The sequence below is a fragment of the Bos grunniens genome, chromosome 5 (genome assembly GCF_055505025.1).
Source record: "Bos grunniens cultivar Pamir isolate PY7600 chromosome 5, Bosgru_T2T1.0, whole genome shotgun sequence".
NCBI lineage: Eukaryota > Metazoa > Chordata > Mammalia > Artiodactyla > Bovidae > Bos > Bos grunniens.
The window spans coordinates 10961191-10989116 of NC_141169.1; the positions used below are offsets into that span (position 1 = coordinate 10961191).

Genomic DNA, 27926 nt, shown 5'->3' on the forward strand with positions numbered 1-27926 from the left:
GTCCATGGGGTTGCAAATAATCACACACAACTGAGTGACTAACATTTTCAGTTTTTACCCTTTCTCAGTCTATTTTCATCTAGAAGAGACTTCTTCCTCCCACCTCCCCACTCCTACGCCACACACTCATTTAGGCAACTAGATGAGCTGTCCTGTAAGTGGTTCCATGTTCTGCATTTGTCTCATTGCTCTTTATTGATGTCATTTTATTCTTGAACTACTTTTCCTACTTTCTTATAAATTAGAGATAAGATCTAAAGGTCTGAATATGCACAATGAACATTTTGGCAGGAATACTTTACAAGTGTGGCTGTGTAGATCAAAATACCTCATGTCAGAAGGTATATAATATCTCATCTCGCCACATTTTCAGTGACATTAAAATTGATCAGTTAATTTAGTGATAGTGACAGCATGATTCTTCACTGGAAGTTTTTTTCCCATGTTGTAACCAGCAAATAATCTGTGAGGTGATAGTCTGACATTCCCTAAATGTTTAAGTCCCTATCAACCTCCTAGTCATTTAAAGATGCATTTGTAATTGTTACCTGAGTCAGTTATTTCATTAGGAATGCGAAATTAATTTCCAATTTTATTATTTCTTCCACATTTATTAAACAGAATTTTCCTCTAAAAAGGAGCTTTTTCTCCTTAACTAGGGCTTTTTTTTAATTCATAAAAATAGAAAGCCAGAGGGGAAAATGTTTAATTTTTTCCTTTAATTTCAAAGTTTTAGAGTGAAAGAAAAGCAGTCTAGCTAAAACCAGAGGTTACAAAGTAGTATTTTTTAAATTTTCATTTCTATTTCATTGAATAATATTAGAACTCATGGATTTTTATACTGATGTTGAATATATTTTTATCAGTTTCAGTTTTTATTCATCATAAAGTTTAAAATGTTCCATCTTTGGCCAGTAGGACCTCTTAAAGATGACCTTTTGTTCTTTCTATACCATTTGCCTTTGACAGTTTCTTAGCTTTCTTGCCCCATTAGATGTCCCAAATTCCTTCTCTGCCCTAATCACAATTTGGGATTACTATCTCTCCAATTTTCCCTAGTTTCTTTTAGTGAAAAGTGTGTATACTTAGAAGATAGAGTCGACAGGATTTCCTCAGAGATTTTGGATGTGTTCTGAGAATGAGAAAGTCAAGTATGACTGCAAGATTTGGGGACTGGGCAGCTAGAACAAATGAAGTTGCCATCAACCAAGAAGAAGAAAGATGCAGTTGAAAGGAGGGACAAACAGGAGTTCAGTCTGGGACATTCTGATTTTTAAAATTTAATTACATTTCTATATAAGATATGTAGTAGGCAACTGAATATACAAATTGGGAGTTCCTTAGATTACAGTTAAGTAGACATCATATAGATGAAAATTAAAACCCTGAGGCTGCATGAGTGCACCAGGGGTATAAGAAAGAGGACCAAGGATTTAGCCCCAAAGTTAAAAGATCTAGAAGATAAACACGTGTACATTTTGTTAAGGTTATTGAGAAATAGGCCAAAGTATATCTTTCTGTATTGTAGACCCAACAAAGTATCCTATATAATAATCATTAATGATCATGTTACACTTTCTCTTCAGGTGAAGGACTTTCAGAACGAACTGTAGAGATTATACTTTCGGTCACTTTGTGTATCCTTTCCATCATTCTTCTTGGAACAGCTGTGTTTGCGTTTGCAAGGTAAGACTATTTGCATTAGACTTATTCCTAAGATGCTTTATGGACAGTTACGGTTTAATTAGGAAACAGAAGCCCACAGTGGTTACTAGGATAGGAAGCATTTAATAATGACAACTTAACAAATACAAATAGTTTACTATTAAAAGGAGTAAAATAAAACACTAAGGGATCCAAAAGTAGCAACTGCAACCAAGCTGCTCTCTCTAGTCTAAGGGCAAGTGGACAATAGGTGAACAAACTAGAAGTTGTCTCGCTCCCAAGAATGGAATGGCCACCACAGGCACATGCATCCTATTACAGTGAGCAAAGAAATATGACAGAGAAAGCAGCTGGAGCTGGTCTGGAGAAGCTGCCTGTCATTACTGGAGGGTAGGCAGCCTGGAATTAGTGAAAGCAGTCCATGCTGCCCGATCGTGGATGGGCTGAAGCTACTTAGCATCATTCACTGATGGGATGGCGACAGCATGAACTCTAGAAGCAGCTAGAACTCATTTAGGTGGACTACTGGCCTTCCACAATGAATCATAATAATGTAGCTCTAGAACACACAAGGGCAGTATCTCCCCATCCCTACTGCCTTGCAGGATGACTAGTGTCCTCTATTAAGAAGGCTCACATCCCACCAGCTGGCCAAGGAGTCTAGCTCCAATATCTCAAAGCGAGACAAAGCAGATAGAGGACTGAGAGAGAAGTTTACACAAAAGGGGAAGGTGCCCGGCTTTCTACATCTTTGAATATTTTTAACTCTGATAGGCTTAATTAAAAAGATTTTAATCAGATTTGATCTTTGGGTTGGGAAGATCCCCGGGAGGAGGGCATGGCAACCCACTCCAGTATTCTTGCCTGGAGAATCCCCATGAACAGAGGCCTGGCGGGCTACAGTCCATAGGGTCGCAGAGTCGGACACGACTGAGCAAGTGCACACAGCACACAGCACACCACACAGGGGAAATCTTAGTTGTGATTCTAAAATCCAGTTTCATAAGATAGATTGCCAAGTTAAAGGGACCTTCCATTTGTAAAAATAACCATTATACTAATTTCCTAAGTAGCTCAGTAGGCTCTGTTTTATCTGAAGAATGTTTTCCTGTATTGCGTTTGCCAAGCATCCTCTGTTTCATCTTGAATCGTTTAAATTATCATTTTGATAGAAAATTTGAAGGGCTCTTGATATTTTTCTTCCACTAGATAGTGTTCTCAGATTCAGCCAGAAGACGGTGAGAGTTATATTGTGCAAGCTATGGTCCTTGTCCCCAAGGGACATGCAACCCCTGTATTCACAATGTTGTTCTGCTCCCAGATCATTTCTTTATAGGATGAGCTCCTCTAGTGGGCGGGAAATGGCCCCCTCTTACTCCCTGCAACTTTCCTTCATGTGGCTGTTCAGCCACCGGAGTTTAATCTCACCTGAGCATCCCCTAGGCTTTCACACACTGCTGCTTTTTTTCAGTCCACTGTAAATGTGCTTCCTCCACCTTCTGCAACACCCAAGTCAAACTCTACTTTTTATTTCTTCTAAGTGCCAATAGTTGTAATCACATATCATTTCATAACCGATCAATTACTGTTTTACAAGTTGCAATTTGAATATTTTTCCTCTGTATGCTTTTTCTACATTCCAATCCTTCTCAACTAAATTATATCCTTGAGGATAAGGACCATATGTTCTACTTTCTGTATCATCCTCAACACATAAATAATAATAAGTATTAAATATTTGCAGTACAAGATAGAAAAGCTAAATATTACTTTATATTTAACATCAATATGATTTGCAGATTCATGTGACTTCTATTTTTGAACCTGAGTTTTCTGGTTCTATTTTATACTCTTTGATTATATAAAGAATATATAATTAGATATACATACTTGGCAATATTTTTATAAAACTTGTGTATCTGGTCATATGTGTTTTATGTATGTAAAAACAGTGGAAGGTTGTCTATTTGAACTGGTGCTGATAGCAATGAGCTGTGTCCACATTGGCATATTCCTTTTTATGATAAATCTATGGGACAGCTTGAGGGAGGAGAAACAAGCTCACAACATCCGTCTCATTCACTCTATACTTTAAATGTGTCAGTGACTCAGGCCTTGAAGAACTAATTCTCATTAAAAATAGGATGTTAAAAAATTATAGTAGAATATATTCTGTGGAATTAAAACAGGGAGAAGAATTTGAGTAGCTGTAAATTTGCAATGTGTTCACAGAAGTGATCCCAACAAAGAAATTATTTGACTAATGTCTTAAAAAGAAATCTAAATACAAATGCATGCTTTCTATGCTAGTTCCTCCTTGGACTTTACTACACTTACTTTTAGAATTCGACAGAAGCAGAAAGAAGGTGGGACATACTCTCCTCGGGATGCAGAAATTATTGACACTAAATTCAAGCTGGATCAGCTCATCACTGTGGCGGACTTGGAACTGAAGGACGAGAGATTAACGCGGTGAGCACACTCCTCTGGGCGAACAGTGGTCCAGAGGGCCCGGAGCCATGACCCTATTGTGACCTGTACTTGTTGGAAGTGTTTGTGGGGCTTCTATTTACACAGGTCACAGAGATTTTCTTTCAAAGGGTGACCTCCATCTTCCACACACTTCTCACTGGTGTTCAGAGAATCACTTAATCTTCCTAATACTTTGAGTTCAATATGAACCCGGGTCTATAATGTTCGGCAAAGCTTTTTTTTTCTTCCTGAAACAATATTTATATACATTAAATCTTTAAAATTATGTCTAATAATTCACTACATATGATAGGATTTTTCCTGTCCACATTTTAAATTAGGTATTTATTCAAATTTGTAACTGCTTGATATTCTTATCATTTTTTATAAAAGCCTTAAGCTCTTTATTTAATGTAAAACATTATTTTATTTAATGTAAAGTTACATTAAAGTCAAAATTATATATTAACACTTCATTTTTAAAATTGCTTAGTATTTAGGATTAAATAGAAAGTAAAATTTATCTTTGAAAGGAAAAATTTTAAAGTATGCACTAAGTATGTGCCATCAATATGTTTTGGAAATAAGAGTACTTAATTGTAAATGTTAAGTAATTTTATATTCTTTTAAAATCGTAAGTTTTTCAAAATGTCGGCACATTTGAAAAACTTCTATTAAGATAATTTACCAAATTCTTAATAAAAACTATCATCAGAAAGTTTTAGATTCTTATGAGATTCAGTATTTTATGATGCTCATAGCATGTGAAAATATGGCACCAAAGGTCTTAAACTTAAAAAGGAATTAATCATTTATAGCTGGTCTTTACCTAATAGACTGACTTTGCACAAATATTTCCAGCATGTCTAAAAAAATCTAATAAGTGCTATAGATGGAAGTGTCATCTGATAAGCAGAGTCCTTCCGAATGCTACAAAATGAAAGTTATTTGGTGTTATCAGTAAATTACAAAGTAATTTCACTGGATATGAAAATTCCTTTAATATTTATCTACACTTGTTTATGTTCTAATACAGGTTGTTCCTATCTAAAATGGATAGTGCTCCAAAGACTGTGTGTAAGATAGTTATATTTTAAACCACATAAAAGATCAATAGACCTGCAGGGTAACCTGCCCAAGCTAAAGCCTATCATAGCAACAATAGAACATCAGTAGTATTAGGCTATGCCTCAGTTCTTTAAGGGTCCTGCTGCATGGAAAAAGGAAGTTTCTTCTCCTTTACACCTGTGGGCCCAACTCCCTTTCCACACCCCTTTCTCAACTAAGGCCTGGAATCTCCATCTTTATTCTACATGTGAAGTGTAAAAGGAATGAAACTTCAAATCTGAGTGTAATTAATTTTAGTTTTTTGAACAATTTAGTTGAATCTGTTCATGTGAATTTCTAAGCACCCAAACGTGTTTACAGTATTTTTTTAAAGTGAAAGTTGCTCAGTCATGTCCGACTCTTTGTGACCCTGGACTTCACAGCCCATGGAATTCTCCAGGCCAGGATAATGATTGTGTAGCCTTTCCCTTCTCCAGGGGATCTTCCCAGCCCAAGGACTGAACCCAGGTCTCCTGCATTGCAGGTGGATTCTTTACCAGCTGAACTGCCAGGGAAGCCCAAGAATACTGGAGTGGGTAGCCTATCCCTTCTCCAGTGGCTCTTCCCAACCCAGGAATCAAACCAAAGAATGTTTATTAATCCCCCAAAAGTCTCTAGTATGTGGATCCTCAGGAGTTATAATACAGTGAAAAAAGCCAGTCAGTATTGGAGAAAGTATTCTTTTTCAAGAAGGTTACCATTCTGTAGAGGCTATGTGAGGTCAGATCCTCTAAGCTCTGTGTTTTCACAGCTTGCCCCCTACTCCACTGAACATAGCCATTATCAAAAAGGGTTAAGATATATATTTTAAATATCTGTCATGACAGCTAATGGAAAAGGTGGGCAAAGACTGTATAGATTGTTTATTATCGGGTACTTAAAATTCAAGGACAGCCTCATTTAACATTAACTCATTGTTTTCCTGCTTCCATGTTTGTTTATATATGTTACTTTATTTGTAAATAGATGTAGAATTGTCTTTAAAGTATATTTCAAATAATTTTTATCTACTTTTGCACACAGAAAACTGGTATATATTACTGCTAGTCATATCAAAGTTAGAAATTTTAGTTTTCAATGCTTTTTGCTACCTTGTTAAGACTCTAGTAATCATAACTGTAATACTTACTGGTAATTCCAGTGTCACATACTAATATGATATGCTTTGCCTGATTACAGGAATTTATTAAAATAACTGTCTCCAGCTTTTTTATTGGAGGTTTTTCATGTTAATAAAGTCACATACATTAGATGGTAAGACTAGAAAAAATAGTAACAGATTCATAAGTAGCGATGTGCATATATGCATGCATGCCATGAGGCTCTAAAGCTCTTTACCTGTATTTCAGGTACGGGAAAGTCTAAAGCTATCAAAAGCCACACATGTCTGATGAGGACTGAGCCACAGAGACTGATGGTAGATTCTGAGAGTGAAGAATCAAGGAGTTTGAGTTAGCTTCCAAATTGCTGAGTAACTTATGCCATGTGTCTGTCATTTACAAGAAGGACTTAGACCATTTCCTTTAAATCTACCCAACTACCATATGCTCTTTCCACTTGAGGTTTAGGCAAATTCTTTTCCTTCCAAACTGCCCACTTTCTTCATGCTAATTGGACTGCCAGTTTTCCTCAGTGTTATATGTTGTCGCTTGTCCGTAACAGAAATGATAAAGTATCTAATGAGCAGTTAAAATATTAATTTTAATGGAGTTATCTAATTGACCAAAAATGGTCATTACAGTAATTGATATTAAATCAATTTTAGGACCTAGGGTCTTATAATTAAGAAATTATATTATATCTGCATATATAGCTATATACATTTTTTAAGATTCTTCTTATAAGTTCCATATATGTAAACTCATATCATTTGATTATATTATACCTTGTTTCATAAAGGACCTGAAGACATTCTCTCATTCTTTTTCTTCTTGAAAACTAATGAAATTCAAAGATTTAGTACTCTATAAATCCAAGAGAACATTCAGTGATATGCAAAGAAAATGTTTTAAATTCTTGTTTGGAATGATAATGGTATCATTTCATTATACCATTTTCTATATATTTTTAGTGAACACAAGCTATATATATTAGGAAGAATATTTAATATTTGTGTTCCTCTATTCTACATTCACCAGATTAGAAGATAACACTGAGATTTTCTATTGATAAACAAATTCACAAAACAATGTTTTGTGATGGCTCTTTCGTCATTAAAACATTAAAGTGAGAAATGTTTCTAGGAGAAAATATTAGCAACTGGTAGCACAGACCTGTCTCTTTAAAACTGCTGAGCCTGGATCACAGAAGAAATCATGAGGAAATCAAAAAATAGAAAGACAAATGAAAATGAAAACACGATGATCCAAAACCTATGGGACACAACAAAAGCAATTCTAAGAGGGAAGTTTAATGATACAAACTTACTTGAGGAAATAAGAAAAATCTCAAACAACCTAACCTTATATCTAAAGCAACTAGAGAAAGAACAGGCAAAATCCAAAGTTAGTAGAAGAAAAGAAATCACAAAGATGAGATGAAGAAAACAATAGAAAAGATCAATGAAACTAAAAGCTGATTCTTTGAAAATATAAACAAATTTAATAAAACTTTCACCATATTCATCAAGAAAAAAATAAGAGGACCCATAATAATAAAATGAAAAATGAAAAAAGAAAAGTTACAATGGACAGCACAAGTGTACAAAGGACCATATGAAATTACTACAGGCAACTATATGTCAATAAAATGGACCACCTAGAAGGAATGGACACATTCTTAGGTACAGCCACGACTAAAGCAGGAAGAAACAGAAGGTATGACCAGACCAGTTACAAGTACTGAAATTAAATCTGTTATTTAAAAATTCCCAACAAACAAAAGTCCAGGATCAGATGGCTTCACAGATGAATTCTACCACACATTTAGAGAAGAATTAACACCTATCCTTCTGAAACTCTTCCAAAAATTGCACAGAAAGGAACACTTCTGAACTCATTCTATGAGACCACCATCACCCTGACGCCAAAACCAGACAAAGATGGCACACACACAGAAACTACAGACCAATATCACTAAGTCCACAACAAAATACCAGCAACCTGAGTTCAACAGTATACCAAAAGAATCATATACCATGATCCAGTGGGATTTATCCCAGAGATGCAAGGATTTTTCAGTATATGAAAAGCAATCGGCGTGATACACCATATTAACAAAGTGAAGAATAAAAATTAAATGATCATCTCAATAAATGCAGAAAAATATTTTTATAAAATTCAACATCCATTTATGACAAGAAAAATTTTTTAGAAACTGGGCATACAAGGAACATACCTCAACATACTAAAGGCCAAATATGACAAATCCACAGCTAACATCATACTCAATGGTGAGACGCTGAACATTTCCTCTAAGATCAGGAATAAGACAAGGATGTCTTTTAGTCAACATAGTTTTAGAAGTCCTAGCCACAGCAATCAGAAAAAAAAAGACACAAATGGAATCTAAATTGGAAAAGTGAAACTGTCACTGTTCACAGATGACATGATACTATACACAGAAAATCCTAAAGATTCTACCAGAAAACTACTAGAGCTCATCAATGAATTCAGCAAGGTTGCAGGATACAAAATGATGTACACAAATCTGTTACACTTCTATATATTAACAGTGGAAGATGAGAAATTAAGGAAGCAGTCCCATTTGCCATCACATCAAAAAGAATACAATACCTAGGAATAAACCTAAATAAGAAGGCAAAAATGCCTGTACTCCAAAAACTATAAGATGCCGATGAAAGAAATCATAGACAACACAAAGAGATGCAAAGATATACTATGTTTGTGGATTGGAAGAATCAATATTGTGAATATGACTGTACTATCCAAGGCAATCTACAGACTCAATGCAGTCCCTATCAAATCCCTATGAAATTTTTCATAGAACTAGATAAAAAATTTTTTACAATTTGTACAGAAACACAGAAGCCCCTGAATAGCCAAAGCAATCTTGAGAAAGAAAAATGGAGCTGGAGGAATCAGCCTCCCTGACTTCTGACTATTCTACAGTCATCGGGACAGTATAGTACTGGCAGAAAAACTGAACTATAGGTCAGTAGAACAGGGTAGAAAGTAGAGATAAATGCATACATCTATGCTCAACTCATCTATGACAAAGGAGGCAAGGATACATAATGGAGAAAAGACAGCCTCTTCAATAAGTAGTGCCAGGAAACTAGACAGCTACATATAACTGAATGAAATTAGAACGCTTTCCAACACCAAACACACACACACACACACACACACACCTCAAAATGGATCGAAGACCCAAATGTAAAGCCAGATACTATAAAACTCTTACAGTAAAATATAGGCAGAACACTCTCTGACATAAATCACAGCAATATTTTTTTGATCCATCTCCTTGAGAGATGGAAATAAAATGGAAATAAAAATAAACAAATGGGACCTAATTAAACTCAAAATCTTTTGCACAGCAAAGGAAACCATAAACAAAACAAAAAGTGCACAGAATAAAAGAAAATATTTGCAAATCAAGTGACTGACAAGGTATTAATCTTCAGACTATACAAACAACTCATGCAGCTCAATATCAACAAAATAAACAAAAAAACCCAATCCAAAAATGGGCAGAAGATCTATATAGACATTTCTTCAAAGACGACATACAGATGGCTAAAAAGCACATGAAAAGATGCTCAACATCACTGTTAGAGAAATGCAAATAGAAACAACAATGAAGTATCACTTCACACCAGTCAGAATGGCCATCATCAAAAAACCTACTAACAATAAATGCCAGAGATGGTGGAGAAAAGGGAACACTGTTGGTGGGAATGTAAATTGGTACAGCCACCTTATGGAGAACAGTATGGAGGGTTCCATAAAAACTAAAAAGAGTACCCATATGATCCTACAATCCCACACCTGGGCATATATCCTGAGAAATCTCTAATTAAAAAAGATAACATGCACCCCAATGTTGACTGAAGCACCATTTACAATAGCCAAGACACAGAAGCACTCTAAATGCCCATCAGCAGATAAAGATGTGATACATACATACAATGGACTATTTAAAAGAATGAAGCGACGCCATTCGCAGCAACATGGATGGACCTAGAAATTACCAGACTAAGTGAAGTAAGCCAGACAGATGTCATAGGATATCACTTATATATGGAATCTTAAAAAAAAGATGCAAAATGAACTTATTTACAAAACAGAAATAGACTCACTGACATAGAAAACAAACTCATGGTTACCAAAGGGAAAAGGGAAAGGTGAGGGATAAATTAGGAGTTTGAGATTAACACATACAGACTACTATATGTAAGGCAATGGCACCCCACTCCAGTACTCCTGCCTGGAAAATCCCATGGATGGAGGAGCCTGGAAGGCTGCAGTCCATGGGGTCGCTGAGGGTCGGACACGACTGAGCGACTTCACTTTCACTTTTCACTTGCATGCATTGGAGAAGGAAATGGCAACCCACTCCAGTGTTCTTGCCTGGAGAATCCCAGGGACGGGGGAGCCTGGTGGGCTGCCATCTATGGGGTGGCACAGAGTCAGACACGACTGAAGCGACTTAGCAGCAGCAGCATGTGTAAAATAGATAACCAACAAGAACCTACTATATAGCACAGGGAACTAAGTATTTGTAATAATCTCTAAGGAAAAAGAATCTGAAAAAAGTATATGTATATAATGGAATCACTGTGCTGTACACTTGAAACTAATACAACATTGTAATTTAACTACGTTTCAGTTTTTTTTAAAATTCCAATGAAGTTGAAAAAAACGCAATATTTTAATTGTATAGATTATCTATATTCCTGGAAAAAAAACCTATGTTAAATCTAGGATTAAATTCTTGGGAAAGTTTAAAGGAATAAAGATATAATTTTAAAGAGAAAAAAACACTGCTCAGCCTAACTGGCCCTGTGGTTTGCTTTGAACTAATTTAACTGTAACACAGATTGGCTTTCCAAAAGAGTTATAACACAAAATTAAATAAGCCAACAGAATTTTGAAAAAGATACTACTGGCTAATAATTTTTAATTTTCACTGTCTCCTTTCTAAACTGAATTTAGAAGCTGTGTTTCTTTTGGTGACTAAGTCAGAAAAAATAGAAAATATTAATCAGTGTCATTAATATTCTTATTTGACAAATACTCCTTTTCTTCCAGTCCTCAACTTTTCCCCTCAAATTCTGGGCATCATTCCATACTAATTATCTTGCCTATTTTAGTTGAGTGAATGTAATGGTGCATCCTCTTGAAGACCAAGGCCCAATCTAGTAATCATGAGTGGAATTAAAATTCTAACAAAATGAAGCAAACAACTGAATGGCTATTTTAAGAGTATCTTTCATGAATAACTTGAGAAGTTTGCATGCTGAATTTTTATTAAATATATATTATGCCTTCAGAAGTTTACCGTGTAAAAGAATCCTATGAATGTGTTTTGTAAACTGTAAATCAGAATACATTCAGTATTATTATTGTTATTTATAATATTTGTAAAATTAAAAATGACCCCAGTCTACTTTCACATATAGGATTTGCTAACATAATACTTGCTACTGTTTGAGAGCAACTACTGAACTGAACTGAACTGTGTGGTAAATTTTGTATGTAATGATCTCAGCCAAGTCATTTAATCTTTTGTGGTTGGTACTCCTTATCTCCATTTTACAAATGAAAAATAAAAGATGCCTGGAGAATTTAAGTAACTGTGCCAGGGCATGCATCTAGTTAACAGGACAGCCAAGATGACAGGAGCAGGTCAGTTTGATTCTGAAGCATCAGCATACACCTCTAATTGTGTGCATGTATTTGCCTCTGAAGCATGCTACATGGGATCAACACACACACACCTGACAAGACCCGTGATATCCTTCTTCAAGTAGGATTTTCTATGCAGAGTATTTTCTTCTTTCAAGTAGTATTTTCTTTTCTATTCTAAGAACTGCTTCTTTTGTGATTCTCCAGTGATGTGGGGAAAAGAATGATAGCATTTTAGTATAGATTCAATCTTACAGAAACCGAAAAGTATTTAGTTGTGCAATTCCTGTGACTTCACTAATAATACACAAAATTTGACCAATATATGAAATACTTTGTAAAATTGTTAGCATTTTAATTTCCAGCAGTTCTCTGACAGATTCTGGTCATTAATTTTACTTCTGTCTTAAACTATTTTGCAAGCAAGGGCAAAAATATATGAATCCAGATAAGGAATGTCTGAACAAAATGTGAATTTGGGACAAGAAATGTCCAGCAGTAGAATGAAATTCAAGATATTTCATGCTCATGTTCTTCCAGCAGCAAGTAAAAGACAATGCAGTATGTGCTTTTATACTAAAAAATTAATCTTTACTTCCAGATACTCTTCATTTTTCTTTAGACGAAAGGAGATTTTTGTCATCCAGTAAGTTACTGTGGTAATGCAGAGCTCTGCTGTGATTAATCTTTTCAGATGGTGTGCTCTATATTTTAAAATACATGATAAGAAGTGTTTTGTTGTTTAATATGCTATTTTTTTCCAAAGACAAAAAACAGTTAAAGGTACTCTAAACTTTCTACTTCCTATGTGTCCTCTGTGATACTGCATGCTAGTGTAAATTAACCATATCAAAATGCGCATTGACTCACAATGTGCATGGCCCGAGAAATTTGCTGTGTTATCATGTTGTGTTAACTTTGATTGTAAAATAAGTTTTTACCTAGATTTCTTCACAAGTTTCCTGGCCTATTATTACGATGACACAAGAGTTCTCTGTCTGATGGGTGGTGTCTGGGCTCACATTCCACACAAGCTCATTTCAACTACTACAGGCAGTAATCTGTGAGAGCCAAGACGATCACATTCCCTGTTTCATAAAATTTTGACTTCTACCCTACCCAATGGACAGCCAACTGTGCATGCTTTCAGACATCCCCTTAATGCCCAGAAGTGCCACTTTTATCCTAGGATAAAAATTGCTGTATACATTCTGAGGGGAGCATAGCAAAATGACTGCATTAGCAGGGACCCAGCAATTGAGTGTGGCAGAGATACTCAATTTCTTCAGTAAAGGATATGAATGGAGGTAGAGAAGGAAAATGCATTTGATTTCAGAATCCCAGATCTATCTCTGACAAAGGACTCAATTTCCATGAGCCCACAAGGCTGGATGGAGCCAAGACTCCTGACATTCTCTTGACTGTGAACAGTACTCAGAGTAATAATTCAAACAGAGGAAGGCAGACCCATGGCTACTCTAACCACATTTCACATTTTGGAATCATAGCTAACCCCTGTTTTATTTATTAACTAATTGCCACGTTCCCATTGACAGAATTAAAATAGTTTCATGAAGATACATTTTCCTCAAAGGACCTACTTGATCAGATTAATACATCTGCCAAAAACACTCCTGAGCTAAAGATTTCAGTGATCACATCACACAGAAAATACCATTTCCAACCAGCACTCAAAGCTGACCTCTCAATGTTCCAGACTCACAAATGGTCTGGTTGAGAAACTCTGCCAAATGCCTTTCTGCGTCATCATTAAACAAAATCCTTTTCCTTTTCGGCTTTATGCCATTAGTGGTGATGGCTTAGTCACTAAGTTGCGTCCAACTCTTGTGACTCCGGGGACTATAGCCCTCCAGGCTCCTCTGTTCATGGGACTTTCCAAGCAAGAATACTGGAGTGGGTAGCCATTCCCTTCTCCAGGGGATCTTCCTGACCCAGGGACTGAATCTGGGTACCCTGCATTGCAGACAGATTCTTTACCAGATATGCCATTAGGAGCTCAGAGAAAAATGCTTCCATTTTTATCGAACCCTCACTCTCTCACCTCTATAACCACATTTTCTTCTCCTAGAATCAGTCAACAGTCCTCTGGTCAGAGCTCCTACTCTGATAGAACTATATAGTTTGGGTTAATCAGAATCTTTAAACACCTCTACGTAAATCAACACAGTTAAAATATAGTCGCCTTTCAAATCTGGTTTTTTGAGGTTACCTGCTAACCCCTGAGAGAGTAATTTCTGTGCTTACCTGCCTGCCTGTCCTTTTAGATGCTGTTATGTCATCTGTCTGCTCTTCATTAAGTCCTCTCCCCGAGAACCTCTGCCGACCTCCCCACAAAGCTGTCGGCAGTTTCTTCATCCTCTTTGCTGCGTCTGCCCTCTTGCCCCTGAGGTAACCAGGTTTAGGACTACAATTTTAATTTAGAATACATGGTTTACAAAATAAGAATCTGTCAAGAGTTTGCTTTCACATGTGCTTAGTAATAAGGAAAATTCAACTCTTGCCACCCTGGAAATCTGACATCACCTCTTTGACGACAGCAAGAACGTTGCTTTCTTGTATGTATCTAGAATCCATTTCACCTTGTTTGCATGAAAGAAATATCAGTTGGGCCTCTACAAGTGCCAGGGTCTGAATACTGTGATAAAAAATTACATTACTCACTTATTAACGTGGCATGTTTACCTTATAAAGTGAAGTTCTAGAGTCAGCTGTACAGTCCTAGCCATTGGTTGGGATAATATTTTTAATTTGTACTAAAGACCAGAGAAAAGTCATTGGTGATTTGATAAGAGTCTGAAAGAATACTAAAGCCTATAATGAATAAAAACAATAGGAAAAAATAAAAATTAAGATCCTTTTGAAAGCATTACAGTAAATGCTTTGGATAAGTAACACAGTCATTGTAGAAATAAATGTGGACATTGGAAAAATTAATGAATTGAAATACATAAACTAAAAACCTCACACTCAATATTTTATGAAACTTAGAAAAATCAATTAACATGTTTTACCAGATTATTCAAAAATTTTCGTTGAAAACGAAGTACATATTAGTGTGAGAAGTACATATTTTTACAGTAAAGGCAGTAAAATTTTGAACCTAACTTAAAACTGGTTAAGTAGAAAACACAGCTTCTCGCCACTGCTAATGCTGAGTTAAGCTGCCCATCTATAGGCTATCATCTGTAGCTCTCTATTTGGACTATATTTTAATTCCCTATAGATTTCAACTAATTGACCTTGAGGGAAAGCTGAGTCTCTGTGACAATATGGTCTTCAATCACCACTGCCAACATAAATAAATGGTTCCTCTCTGGATCTATCAAGAGTAATCTGAGTGGAATTTAAGTTTTTGATAGACTTTGAAAAAAAAATGAGCCCAGACATGAAATAATACCCTTTTCAACAAAAGGGCATAGGATTTAAGCTAAGATTCATGTAATAAAACGTGTTTAGCCCTTTATATTAGACATTGGTCAGTTATCTTACTGAAATCTGGACAATCCCCAAATTGATTTACACACTAATGAATATGATTTGACAGTATCCTTCACTATTGTCAGTGAATAAGTACTCTTATTCACCAAAGTGTCTAAAACACTCTCCATGTACCCAGTTTTTAAGTTTTTTTAAATGTTAATAAAAAGTATTTTTGAGTCTCTTTGAGTATGTCTATAGATCACTTTATTTGAAATAGCACTCCTGAAATGACATTGTTGATTTTCATACACATTAATTTCTGTGAGTTTTTTTATGCTTATCTAACCAAATAATTTTCCATAAAGGAATTTAATTTCTTCATCAGTGCATTTTCTTCATAGTATATGCCATCTCCTTTTCCACTTCCCTGCATAATTGTCCAAATTACTATTTTTCCCTGTTTACAAGTAAAACTTTAAAACTTCAAAGAAAAATAAAATTTAGAATGCAGTCAGTACTTGAGAAAAATACACTTGTTCAATATGAGGCTAAGAATCAAGGCAATGACAAGGAGACTACAAACAAAAATAAGGGAAAAAAAAACTAATTGTTATTTGAAACAGGTAATTTATGCCAAAATATCTTCTCAATTTTAAGCTGTCTAGGTAGGTATTTATTTCAGTTCACACATAATTGTGAGATAAGCACAGACTGGAAAATTTCATAAAAACGGTCTATGTGACGCCTTGTTTCTCACATTATGTAAAAACAAATGTGAAGAACAGCATATGTAAAATGACTGGGTTTAAGGGAGAGATACTGAAAAGTAAACAAAGCCAAAACAGATCTTGTTTTATTAAATCTATTATCTAAATTACTTGTGCAGACAAGAGCAATTTTATTGTTCATGTAACTTCCTGAGTATCTAGCACCTGTTAACTTCTGTTGTGAGAGGATTTGATACGGCTTTGTTTAGACCTGTATACTGTTTACTGATGCATCTGTTGATCATATTTAAGCCCTTGAGTAGCATCTCATGAGAATTCTCAATTAATATCTTTGTGGAAAATTCATTTAATTCAGATATTCTCTCATAATAATCAGAGCACTTGTATTTAGTTTACTATGTATCTTTAGTCTAAATTCATCCACAGTTGTATATTTAACGATGACTTATTCACTGTCTACTACAAATAAGTTTATGAGCGGCTTGCAGTAAGCCAGATGTTAACCCTGCCCCTGCCTTCAAGTAATACATGAACCTCAATGCATGGGTCCTTAATACATGTACTTATATAGCCATGATAGAAGATGGAAGGTGATTTGTCCATAGAAGTTTAGTTTCATAGAAGGAAGAAATTATGTTCTCTGTAATAGAATAGGGTAAGGTCCTTAGAGGAGTTAACATCTGAATTAGCTATTAAGCAATCAGCAGCATCTGGTTGTGGTAAGACACCTGGAATGGAGAAACTAATAGAAAATATCTGTGGTGTAAACAGGGTAATGTGAGGGGTAGCTATAAAGAATAATGTAAAAAATGCAGGCACAGTTAGAAGTGCTTTCACATGATAATATGAAAAGAGAATTATTACAGCCTTTATACTATTAGGGATTAATTTATAATTTGAGTTGAGAACTAGGAAACTGACCTTTTGATCACTCTTTATTCTGGGACTCTGATTAGGAAGAATAGGAAATCTCCCTGCTTAAATTAGCACAATCTAGTCTTCCCAGTTTTGAGTAAAATTTAGGATATTCTTTTAGAAACAAAAAAAACTCATTCTTTTTATCAGTTTAGAAACAAAAAAAAATTCATCCTTTTTATCAGTATCAATTGTAGAGTAGATCTGTATAAGGAACTTGAGTTTCACAATAAAACTAGAACTAGTAATTATAATAGCAATGATAGCAAACAACATTTACATATTGCTTCCAAAGTCAGGGGTAGAAATTTCCTAGCATTTTACATATATGAGCTTGATTTACATATATTTGCCTTATTGTCTAAACTAGGAACTAAGAAAGGTTGAGGTAACTTACTCAAAATAATATAGCTGGTAATTGTTGGAACAGGTATTTGAAGCCAAAAGGGACACTGTATTTTGTAAGAATTCACAAATATTCACCCAAATCTAGTAGCCAGGTATAGTTTAAAATCACTATCTCTATACACCTAAAACTGACATTACATTGTAAATCAACTATACTCCAAAAAAGAAAACAAAAACAAAAAAATCTGTAATCTCTAAAGAGATCTTTCAAATGTAAAATAATAAAATCAACCTTCTGTAGAGTTCACTGAAAAGACAGACTATAAAGATCAAATATTAATAATTTTTAAATAACAGATCATTAGTGAAAATAGAACAAGGATTTGAGTAATAATTATCTGGTGCTTCAGCTATTTCTTGCTCTACAAACTAGCTCTATTTCAGGTTCTAGATAGCCCAGAAAAAATATTTTTGCCAGTACTACCTCAAATAACCCTGGATCCTCTGGAAAAAGAAAATCTCCCCACCACAGCATGGTTATCTGACAGTCCTTAAAAAGATGAATCACAAGCTTGTCACTAAAGCAGATGTGATGTTTGAACTCCACCATTCATAAACTGAATAATGTTCCCTGATATTAGAAAAGTGATCTCTACACAAGAATTTCCAGTTCTGCATGGTAACAGAGACATCGATCTTGTTAATTCAAGTATCTCGTTCATTTCTATCTTAAACTCAGTTCTGAAGATTTGCCCAGCCTGACCCCCATTCCTTTCCTGTTTCTGAAGAGTATTGTGGCATCAGAACATTAGGGTACCAAGCACCTTAAAGAGCTTGGGTAGTGTGGGTCTTTTTTGTTCTTCAGTCGCCAAATCATGTCCTACTCTGCGATCCATGGACCGCACTACACCAGGCTTCCCTGTTCCTCACCATCTCCCGGAGTTTGCCCAAATTCATGGCCATTGAATTGGTGTGGATCTAGCTCATGGTTGCCTTTTCTTGCTGGTCTTTGCTGAGGGGTAATTATTTTCTATGGGGACTGATATGCTGCCCAAGTTCCCACTGCATGTGTCGGAAGTCAGGACCTCCAGTTCATATACTTCGTCTTCCTATCCTCAAATTAAGGAATTTTCTGATTCAATATCTCATTCAGTCATCTCCATATCCATCCTTCTCCAGGGGATCTTCCCCACCCAGGGATTGAACCTAGGTCTCCCGCATTGTAGACAGATTCTTTACCATCTGAGCCAACAGGGAAGCCCATCTATCTAGTCAGGATTTCTCTGTTGCCTCCTTAGAATCACTCTAAGGTGTTGTGAGAAACCCACTAGCTCATCCACCAAGACACTGCTCTGAAAGTGAAAGTGAAGTCGCTCAGTCTTGTCCGACTCTTTGCGACCCCATGGACTGTAGCCTACTAGGCTTCTCCATCCATAGGATTATCCAGGCAAGAGTACTGGAGTGGGTTGCCATTGCCTTCTCCAGGAGATCTTCCCAACCCAGGGATTGAACAGGGGTCTCCTGCATTGTAGGCAGACGCTTTAGCATCTGAGCCACCAGGGAAGTCTTTGCTCTAGTAATGCTATATATCACTGTGATGCCATGCTGATGATGAGTTGCTCTACTAGGTTATACCCTGTGGAGCTGAGAGAGACTTCCTTCTGCCTGGGGACACCTACAGCATTAATGAAGAATTCCTTCTTTCTTCTTGATAACAATTACTACAGCACCCCTGTATTTTTCACCAATTCCTGCACTGTAATAAAATATACTCTGACTCATGTTTTCTTCACTGAACAAACCCCTTTGTGACCATTTTCATAGTATTTATTAAGCCACATTCTTCCATCTATTTTTTCATTTGTCCTTTACTTCAAAATCCACATCCTCTTACATTTGTCACTTAAGAAATCTGGTAAGATTATCCCTGATATTTAAAATTATACACTTTGATAAAGGTGTATGTTCATTTTATTTCATACTTTGTGCCTTTTGTGTTTTTTTGCAGTGCTAATTTGTTGCGCATGACAAATGTGTTATTAAAGATACACCCATCTCTGAATTTGGGCATTGCACAGTCTATTTAGCTGTTTAAAATTATTTCAATTTTTAGAGTATAAATAACTGGACTAATGAACTGTCACAAAAATGTATAAAGTAACTGAAATGACTGTCATTTTTTATGGTTATATATTCACAAAGACTCAGGAAACAAGATTTAGTCAATTTGATGTCATTTTTCAATCACCTTCCTTTATTCAGCATTCTTCATGGACAAAGAAAAAAGTTTCACTCACATTTACATTTTTAGGGCAATAAATACTATGCAATATATTAAAAAGTGACCTGTACCAATGTAATGCCCCAAATGCCCAGCAATATAAAACATTACCTTCTTAGCTTGAGAGAAAAGCCAAATTATTATTTGGCCATATTTGGGTCCAAATAATATAATTTCAAAAATGATGTAGAATTTAAAATAATGATCACATATCAGTTAAAGGTATAGCATGTTATAATTGCTGGTTTACCATGTTTTTCTAATTTTAATCCAGAACTCAAGAGCTGTATCCTCAACTCATAATGCGTTTAACACAATCTCTGTTGCAGGTTACTTAGTTATAGAAAATCCATCAAGTAAGTTTGTTAAGTATCTTTTCTTCTTTTTGAATACCAACTCTAGATTCCCTGATTCAATGAATCTTAATGTGTGGTTCCTTTTTTGTATGTTTGGTAGAAAAACCTCCAAGCTGGATATAAATCATAAAAGCATGACTAATTGCATGGTAACTGGAGAAATGCTTTCTCTCTCTCTGGGGTGAAGCCTGCATGTCTGTATTTTAGCTTGGGAAGTAATACAGGGATATCTAAACTCCTTAGGGTTTAGAAACCATGTCATTATGAGAATGAGGTCACTGCAATATTTTATATCTTCTAAAACCTTGTAATGTATAAAATGTTCTCTGTATGACAAAGAGGTATTATATGCATTAGGATTCAATGATAACTTTATGCCCTTACATTTACTTGAAAAACTTTCTTCATTAAAATGTGCAATCATTCATTTAAAGTCACTTAAAATTTGAAGGATTTCTGTACCATGAAATACAGGGAAAGTGAACTCAAAGAGGGAAAGCTAATTTTGTAAATATGACAGGGTGACTTTAAAGGGCTGTGTGGTTTTGAAATGTCCTGTGTCCTCTTAACTGGTCAACTATAAAGGCAGATTAAAGGGAAAGAACTGAACCTAACCTAACTCCATTTTATACCTTTCTTTGCTTGGAGGCCGATAAGCAAGAAATCCTTCCTGCAACATGTTGAAGAGCTTTGCACAAACAACAACCTAAAGTTTCAAGAGGAATTTTCGGTATGTTTCCAGCAGTTGTCACAACATTGCCAGACCTCCAGTCGTTTCATGTGTCACATTTCATGTCCCGTTTAAGCTTGCAAGGCCATGCAGGACTCTGGCCGTGATAATCAATACCCAATTACCAGGTTGATTGTTTGGATAGTAACACTACACTGAGCAGCCTCTGGTGCAACCTGAACAGAATTATTCACCTACTGTGTCAGGAAAAGGTGCTGCTCCTCAGACTTCCCCCGGCAAGGGCAACCCGGCCCCATTTGCTCTCTGCTCATCACCCAGATGTAGAAGCAACCCTAGAATGCTGGACGCATTGGTTTTTGTGTGTGTGCAAGGTTTGGGTGGTACCATATATTTCAATAACTTTTATATTTAGAAACTAAATAAGTTCATTTCATATTTGCCTGCTTAGTTTATGTTAGTGGTATAGAAGAGCCTGAGAACAGAATTTGATGTTTCCAGAAATTATAAAAAACAACGTTTTTTAGAACTGTACAAAAATAGATAAATAACACCTGTGCTTATTTTTAAATCATGGAATAAGTGCTCTATCACATTAAAGAGAACATATGAAGTTAAGAACTTGTCACTTTAAGACTATTTGAAAGTTAGAACATTAATTTTATTGCTTTTAGCATTTTATATATCTACAAAATTGAAATTACATTAAAAACGTAAGGCGTGTCTTAGATCTACAAGCTATCTTAAAATCTGTGAGCCCCTTTCCTGACTTATTTTGTATGAGAAAAATAAAAACAGATTTCTAAATGTTACCAAATATTACTGTTTTTTCATGAACGTTTTAGTGTGTGAACAAAACTCAAACAATTGGCTTGGATAATTCAGGACTGTAATATTTCAGTCTCTCAGGGAGTAATAACAAAAATGTGAGAAGATTAATGGTATTTCCTACAGCTTTTTGGTTATGCTTCTTAAATATTGATCTGGACTTAACAAAATCAGTGGTACCATAAAACTCTTCATAGCATTTATACAGCAAGAGCTTTCAAGTTTTCAGGAACCAAAGGGTAGTTTCATTAGAATGTAGCAAATATAGTTCCATCATACATGACTGAGTATCTGAAAAGTTTTATTAGCAATAACATTTTCACATATACTGAGGTTTAACTGTTTTGGAGATCATGGTTTTAAGTACTTGGGTTTTATATATGTTGTGTGTATATACTAAGTAAATATATATAAATATGTAAGGACATGCCTTTTTTTAATTGCTTTCAATCCTACTGCTGTGTCAATTTATAAAGCAAAACTTTTTAACAAATGCATCTTTGATGCATATATTTGATAAACCTTGTAACTCAGGTCATATTCACTTACACCTTAAATATCAATAAGCTCCTATTTGCACTGATATATGTCAATTCAGCATTTGATAGCTAGGTGACCTAAACTCTCTGTTCTTCAGTGTCCTCCATCTGTACCTATCTTACTGAGTTGTGAATACTAAACTGATTGAACGATGTGTAATACTAAGAACAGTGGCTGGCACAATAAGCATTTGCTATTACAATGATGATTTCTACCATAAAGAAGTTCATATTTATGATAAGAACTGCAGACGTGTCTAAGAAATCACAAATACAGAGTCCTGATAGAGATATGCAGAAAGAAGTGAGCCTCAACTCTGTCTGCAGAGCAATCAGAAAAGACTTTACAAAAAAGTGACCGGCCAGATGAACTTTAAGACAGAGCAGTAGTCCAATGAGTAGAGAAAGCGGAAAAGGTATTCTAGAGAGAAAGAGGGAATGCAAAAGCGTAAGGATGCAAAACAGTCTCACTCAGCTGTGATCCACTAACAAGCAGAAACAGAAGGAGAAAGAGCTAAGTATTAAGGAGGGTTGGTTGAAGCCCCATGTGCCCTGATAAGAAGGCCACTGAGTGTAATATTACTAACCAAACAATCGACCTGGTAACTGAATATTGATTATCAAGGCCAGAGTCATTTCAATCTATAAATGGAAACTTCTGTAAACACACAATAGAAGGTGATTCCAATTCACCTTTCTTTTCCCCTCTATTTGCCTCATATAAACATGCTGATATATAATCTCAAAACCTAACACAAGGAAGCTGTTCTAGGATTCCTCAATTGGTTAAAAATTTTTTGAAGCCTTTGGTGCCAGAACACCAGAATTCAGATGCTTAACCTTGTCCCTCTTCTCTAACACACATACATGCAAAAGACTGTCCAGAATTCTCGGAGGAAAAATAAGGGAAGAAGGGAAAATTATCCAATAAAAACAATAATTTTTAACAATGCTGAGAAATTGCAAACCCCCCAGTTTTAGCACTTTTAAGGGAATCTGGTAAACTGAGACATATCTAATATGGAAAACTATAAATTTCATAAATGTAAATCATCAGCTCGATAAAATAACCTATTTTCTTGCACAGCTTTTTAAATGATCAACGGATATCATCATTTTCCACCAAAATATCAATAACAGAGCTCCTTGACACTCCCTCAGTGTCTGATATTTCTTAATCACACCTTTGCATTCTGTTATCGATTTAACAATGCCCACTGAGAACAGGAATTGACCTTTGGCATCTTCTCAAACTGACCAATGTTGTACCAATTAATAGGCATGAAATCACACTGCCCAAGGAGAAAAAACAAAAAATAAATCACCAACTCCCTTCCCCTACTAAGTAGATGTTGAAATATTAAATAATACACAGGGAATATTTGATGAAACCATCAGTAAAGTATGAAGGGAGTCGCTAACATGGTTGCCGCACCTCAGACTTGACAGAGGAGAGAAATCATGCCAGAGAAAGCAGGAGCCCAGAGGACCAGCTCTATGCAGGGTATTTTCAGTGTAAGTTCATCTAAGTTCTTTACTGTTCACTTGACCTCACTTCTGCAGTTATGAGAAGTGTTTTCATTTTAAAAATAAAATGACTTAGAATAGTCTTTTACTAAGTGGAACTTCGTGTTGACTTCTGAAATAAATCTAAACTTTGCAATGACTTCAATCCACAGGAATTACCAAAATTTCTTCAGGATCTCTCTTCAACTGATGCTGATCTGCCTTGGAACAGAGCAAAAAACCGCTTTCCAAACATAAAACCATGTATGTGTACATACTGTTTCTGCTTTTAGATACTGAAAGCTTTTCAAATGAGCACAAAATGCACTTTAGCATTCTTCTTAAATATGTGTTACATATTAATTGAATTATAATAATGCATTTTATTAGCAGCAACTTATAAATTGTATTTCTTTGGCTTTGTTAATATTGACTAAAGTTAATGAACGTGGGTTTCAGCTTGTTCACACAAGGTTTATTCATGCAGGTGTAAGAAACTATAGCCCCAGTACTTTCTGAGCTTTGTAATTTAACCCCAGGAACAAACCTCTCTCATATCTTCCTATAGACCTAGTTCTCAAATGAAGAGAGAAAGTTCATGTGTAACTGTGCGCATTACTTTCCTTAAGAGCATGGCAGTGCTTTGTAAAGGAATATAAAAAAGTGCATTGCAAAATATTTGTTGAAGATCAGAGTAAATGTGTGATTACCAGGGTTGGTTTTTACAAAGGAAACAGGCTTATGCTTTACCACAGTCAACATTTTTCAATCTGTAAGAAACCGTAGTACATGCCACGCTGTTATTATGTCCTTAAATGTCATTAAAACGAATGTGTATACTGATGTGGAAAAAGTAAACCATATTATTGATGTAAGAATTAGTAGTAATATGAAAGAAAAAACATAGCATTCCTCTTTAAATGCTGTGTTTGCTATATTTTTCAACATGTTATCCTACTAAGTATATTCTGATTCAATACATTTTTATATTATAAAATTAAAAGGTGATATGTTAAGTTCTGAAATGCTGTCAATATTGTTTCAAAGTCTAGAGTTTTAAAATATTCCTAATTTTAGAGTTAGTGTATATATATTTTTCTATGTTCTATGCCTTTTCAAAACTGTATTGGGGAAAATTCCATACATATAAAAATTGAACTCTTCTGTCTAGAAAGATACAGACTTTGAGAAATATGTAATCACAGAAGGTAAAATCATAAGGATATGGATAGTTCCCCCCAAAAATGGACCATATTGTGTTATTCTAGAACTAGAGGATAACTGAGGCATGAAGTAAACAAATTTAGGGAAACATGATCTAGAAGTCAGTAACCTAATGGAATCTGTTAATTCCCAAGAATTAGAAAAGGATGAAAATACAAATAGCTTTAATCACCTAAAATCCTTCCCGGAACAAAACAAATCATAGGTAAATGGCTTTAAGAGTAAGTTGACAAATAAGGCATCTTTGTAGGAAATAAGGAATGTTAGTATTACATCCCTAAATTCCTCTGGCATGACCTTTCTTAATAAGTCACTTTGTTTTCCCTTTTAAAGAGTTAACCTGGATGGGATACATCCTAAGATTAAGAGAGATGGAAAGTCTCAGGTTTTTATATTCATCCATATCTAAATTTCCTTCAGATTCTCTGCTTCATGCTTAATGATATCCTGTGAAAATAAATATACAATCAAACTGTCTGATTGAAGGACAGTTACTATGGAATATTTAATATTTATTTACAATAGTGTATGCGGCTAAAGTAATGTATATCACTGTATATCATTATATATAGGTAGATGAAACATATCTAGAATATTTAATATTTATTTACAATAGTGTATGCGGCTAAAGTATATCACTGTATATCATTATATATAGGTAGATGAAACATATCTAGAATATTTAATATTTATTTACAATAGTGTATGCGGCTAAAGTAATGTGTATCACTGTATATCATTATATATAGGTAGATGAAACATATCTAGAATATTTAATATTTATTTACAATAGTGTATGCGGCTAAAGTAATGTATATCACTGTATATCATTATATATAGGTAGATGAAACATATCTAGAATATTTAATATTTATTTACAATAGTGTATGCGGCTAAAGTAATGTATATCACTGTATATCATTATATATAGGTAGATGAAACATATCTAGCTTATTTCCAAAGATGGAAGCATATCTGACTTTAAATATATAAAAATTTGGTATGTGAGATTTTTTATATGTAACATTTTGATCTTTTGTTGTTAAGATTTCAGTGCATTATTTTCTGGGTTCACATAATGGCCATTAAAGTCATACAGTGCTAGCTTGCTAGCACTTACAGCATAAGGAGAATATAACTAAACAAACATCCTTAAAATAAGGAGAACTGAGGAGTAAGACAATCCCAATATCTGAGGCTAAGACAAAAATAACTAGTGATGGCTAAGACAATAAATAACTGTAAATCAAGGATGTTTGGGAATATCATAAGCATTGCATACATTTTTTTCCACCTTTTCTAGAGCCAAAGGGATAATATCCAATTATTTTCTGTTTTTTCTTGATTTCAGTAAAGAAAACTTAGTAATTTTTCAAATAATATTCTACATCCACATCCGATATCCTTTAATGGGTTTTGGGGGTAAAGTTTTTTCTTAACTGTCCTCTTAAAGAACTGGAAGTTCTATAAGAAATAATTTTATTAGGCATAATTTTATACTTTTCAATAATTTTATTAAGAATTTATTAATTCAACTAGTACATACTACTTGCTGTATAGTAAAATGACTAAAAACGTGGGCTCTAATCAAACTTCCTGGGTTGCGTTTCTGTTTACCTAACAACTACTTTAGTTGCTGGATATTATTTAGTAATGTCGACCGCATAACTTTAAGGATTAGATAAAATAATCATGTAAATCACTTTACCCAATATAGAACACAGGAAGCTCTCAATCAGTATTAGTTCTTATGGTTGTTAGTAATCAGTAAATTGCTTATTTTTAAAAGCCTCTAAGTTTCTGGGTGACTAAAATTTAGTTACAAGCCCTTAGGGTCTATGGTCTGGAGACAACAAACCTACTTCCCTAATCTGGGTCGGAAGACAAGCTGTAAACTCACATCCTCTCATACGGGCAAACAGACCCATATGATCCCAGCTCCCTCCCACCATGACACATACACACACAGAGAAAATGCAATACTTAAACTAATATATTCTCCCATTGTGTTTGCAGAGAAGCCATAAAGTTGAAGAGATGTTTTTTTTCTCCCATAGAGAATGAATTCATTTTAGTCGAGTCTGAATTTTAGCTTGAGCCAGCTAAGAGAGATCCACTGTTTCCCCTGAGTAATGTAGAAAGAAGGATTTCAAATATCACAGTGCATTTTAGAACATATTAGCTTACAGGGCTTTAAGATACTAGAATTAGCAGCAAATGTGTGCAGAAGAGATTTCCAAATCTCTGTTTGACAGGACACTGTGACCTTGAGAAGCGTTCCAACACCATGAAGAAAAGTTTAGCTTGCTGTTGACTCAGTTCAGTTGACTCGGATAGTTCACTCAGATATTTAGTGAATAGAAAACTGATGGCTTCCCTTTCTTAGTTGCATGACTGGCCACAGCGTCATTAAGATTGGAACATCATACAAAATTCAAAATCTTTGGGACAGAAATGGTTTGCGTAATCTGCTTGAATGATCCCCCTTCTTTGGATTCAAACACATTGGTTGGGTCATTATACTTAACTTAAAAATACAGCAAAGTCATTTAACATATAACATGTGCTTAATTCTAAGAACTTGAGAGTGTGTTCTGTGTTCCATACAGAGCTATACGTTTTATAAACTTTCATGTCTTCCTCAGAGGATTCTACAAAATAAATATTATAACTATATGTTATAGCTGAGGTAACAAAGAAACAGAGAAGGGAAACAATTCGCCCAGGGCCATAAACGGCAGATAGGCAGAGCGTCTGCATTCCCACTCAAACCCACTTTCCCATTTTTGCTCCACTGCTCACTGCCTTCCCAGGAAGGTTTGTTTTAAAACCTCAGAAGAATTTAGTGACAGATAACTTTGTATCATTTCTTTGTCTCGTGAAAGTTAGCACTGGACATTTCAACTATAATACCAATTTGGCAAAGATTCTCAGGGAAAAATAATTTTTGATACTTTTCTTTGAAGAAAAATAATGGGAAAACGGTTATCTAATTTTGCTAGACTGTAAAACAGTC

General features: G+C 35.1%; 2 protein-coding genes across 13 annotated transcripts in view; one reads left to right on the forward strand and one right to left on the reverse strand.

Annotated features, from left to right (window-relative positions):
* Positions 1-27926, forward strand: part of PTPRQ (protein tyrosine phosphatase receptor type Q) — a 295980-nt gene that overhangs the window by 241832 nt on the left and 26222 nt on the right. For all 11 annotated transcript variants that reach the window (XM_086398851.1, XM_086398846.1, XM_086398848.1 and 8 more), the window contains exons 52-55: positions 1587-1686; positions 4009-4137; positions 20774-20855; positions 23860-23950. In XM_086398851.1, the coding sequence (XP_086254977.1) occupies positions 1587-1686; positions 4009-4137; positions 20774-20855; positions 23860-23950 (402 nt within the window). The remainder of the gene's footprint in view (positions 1-1586; positions 1687-4008; positions 4138-20773; positions 20856-23859; positions 23951-27926) is intronic.
* Positions 1-27926, reverse strand: part of LIN7A (lin-7 cell polarity scaffold A) — a 322471-nt gene that overhangs the window by 12539 nt on the left and 282006 nt on the right. The gene's annotated exons all lie outside the window — the stretch shown is intronic.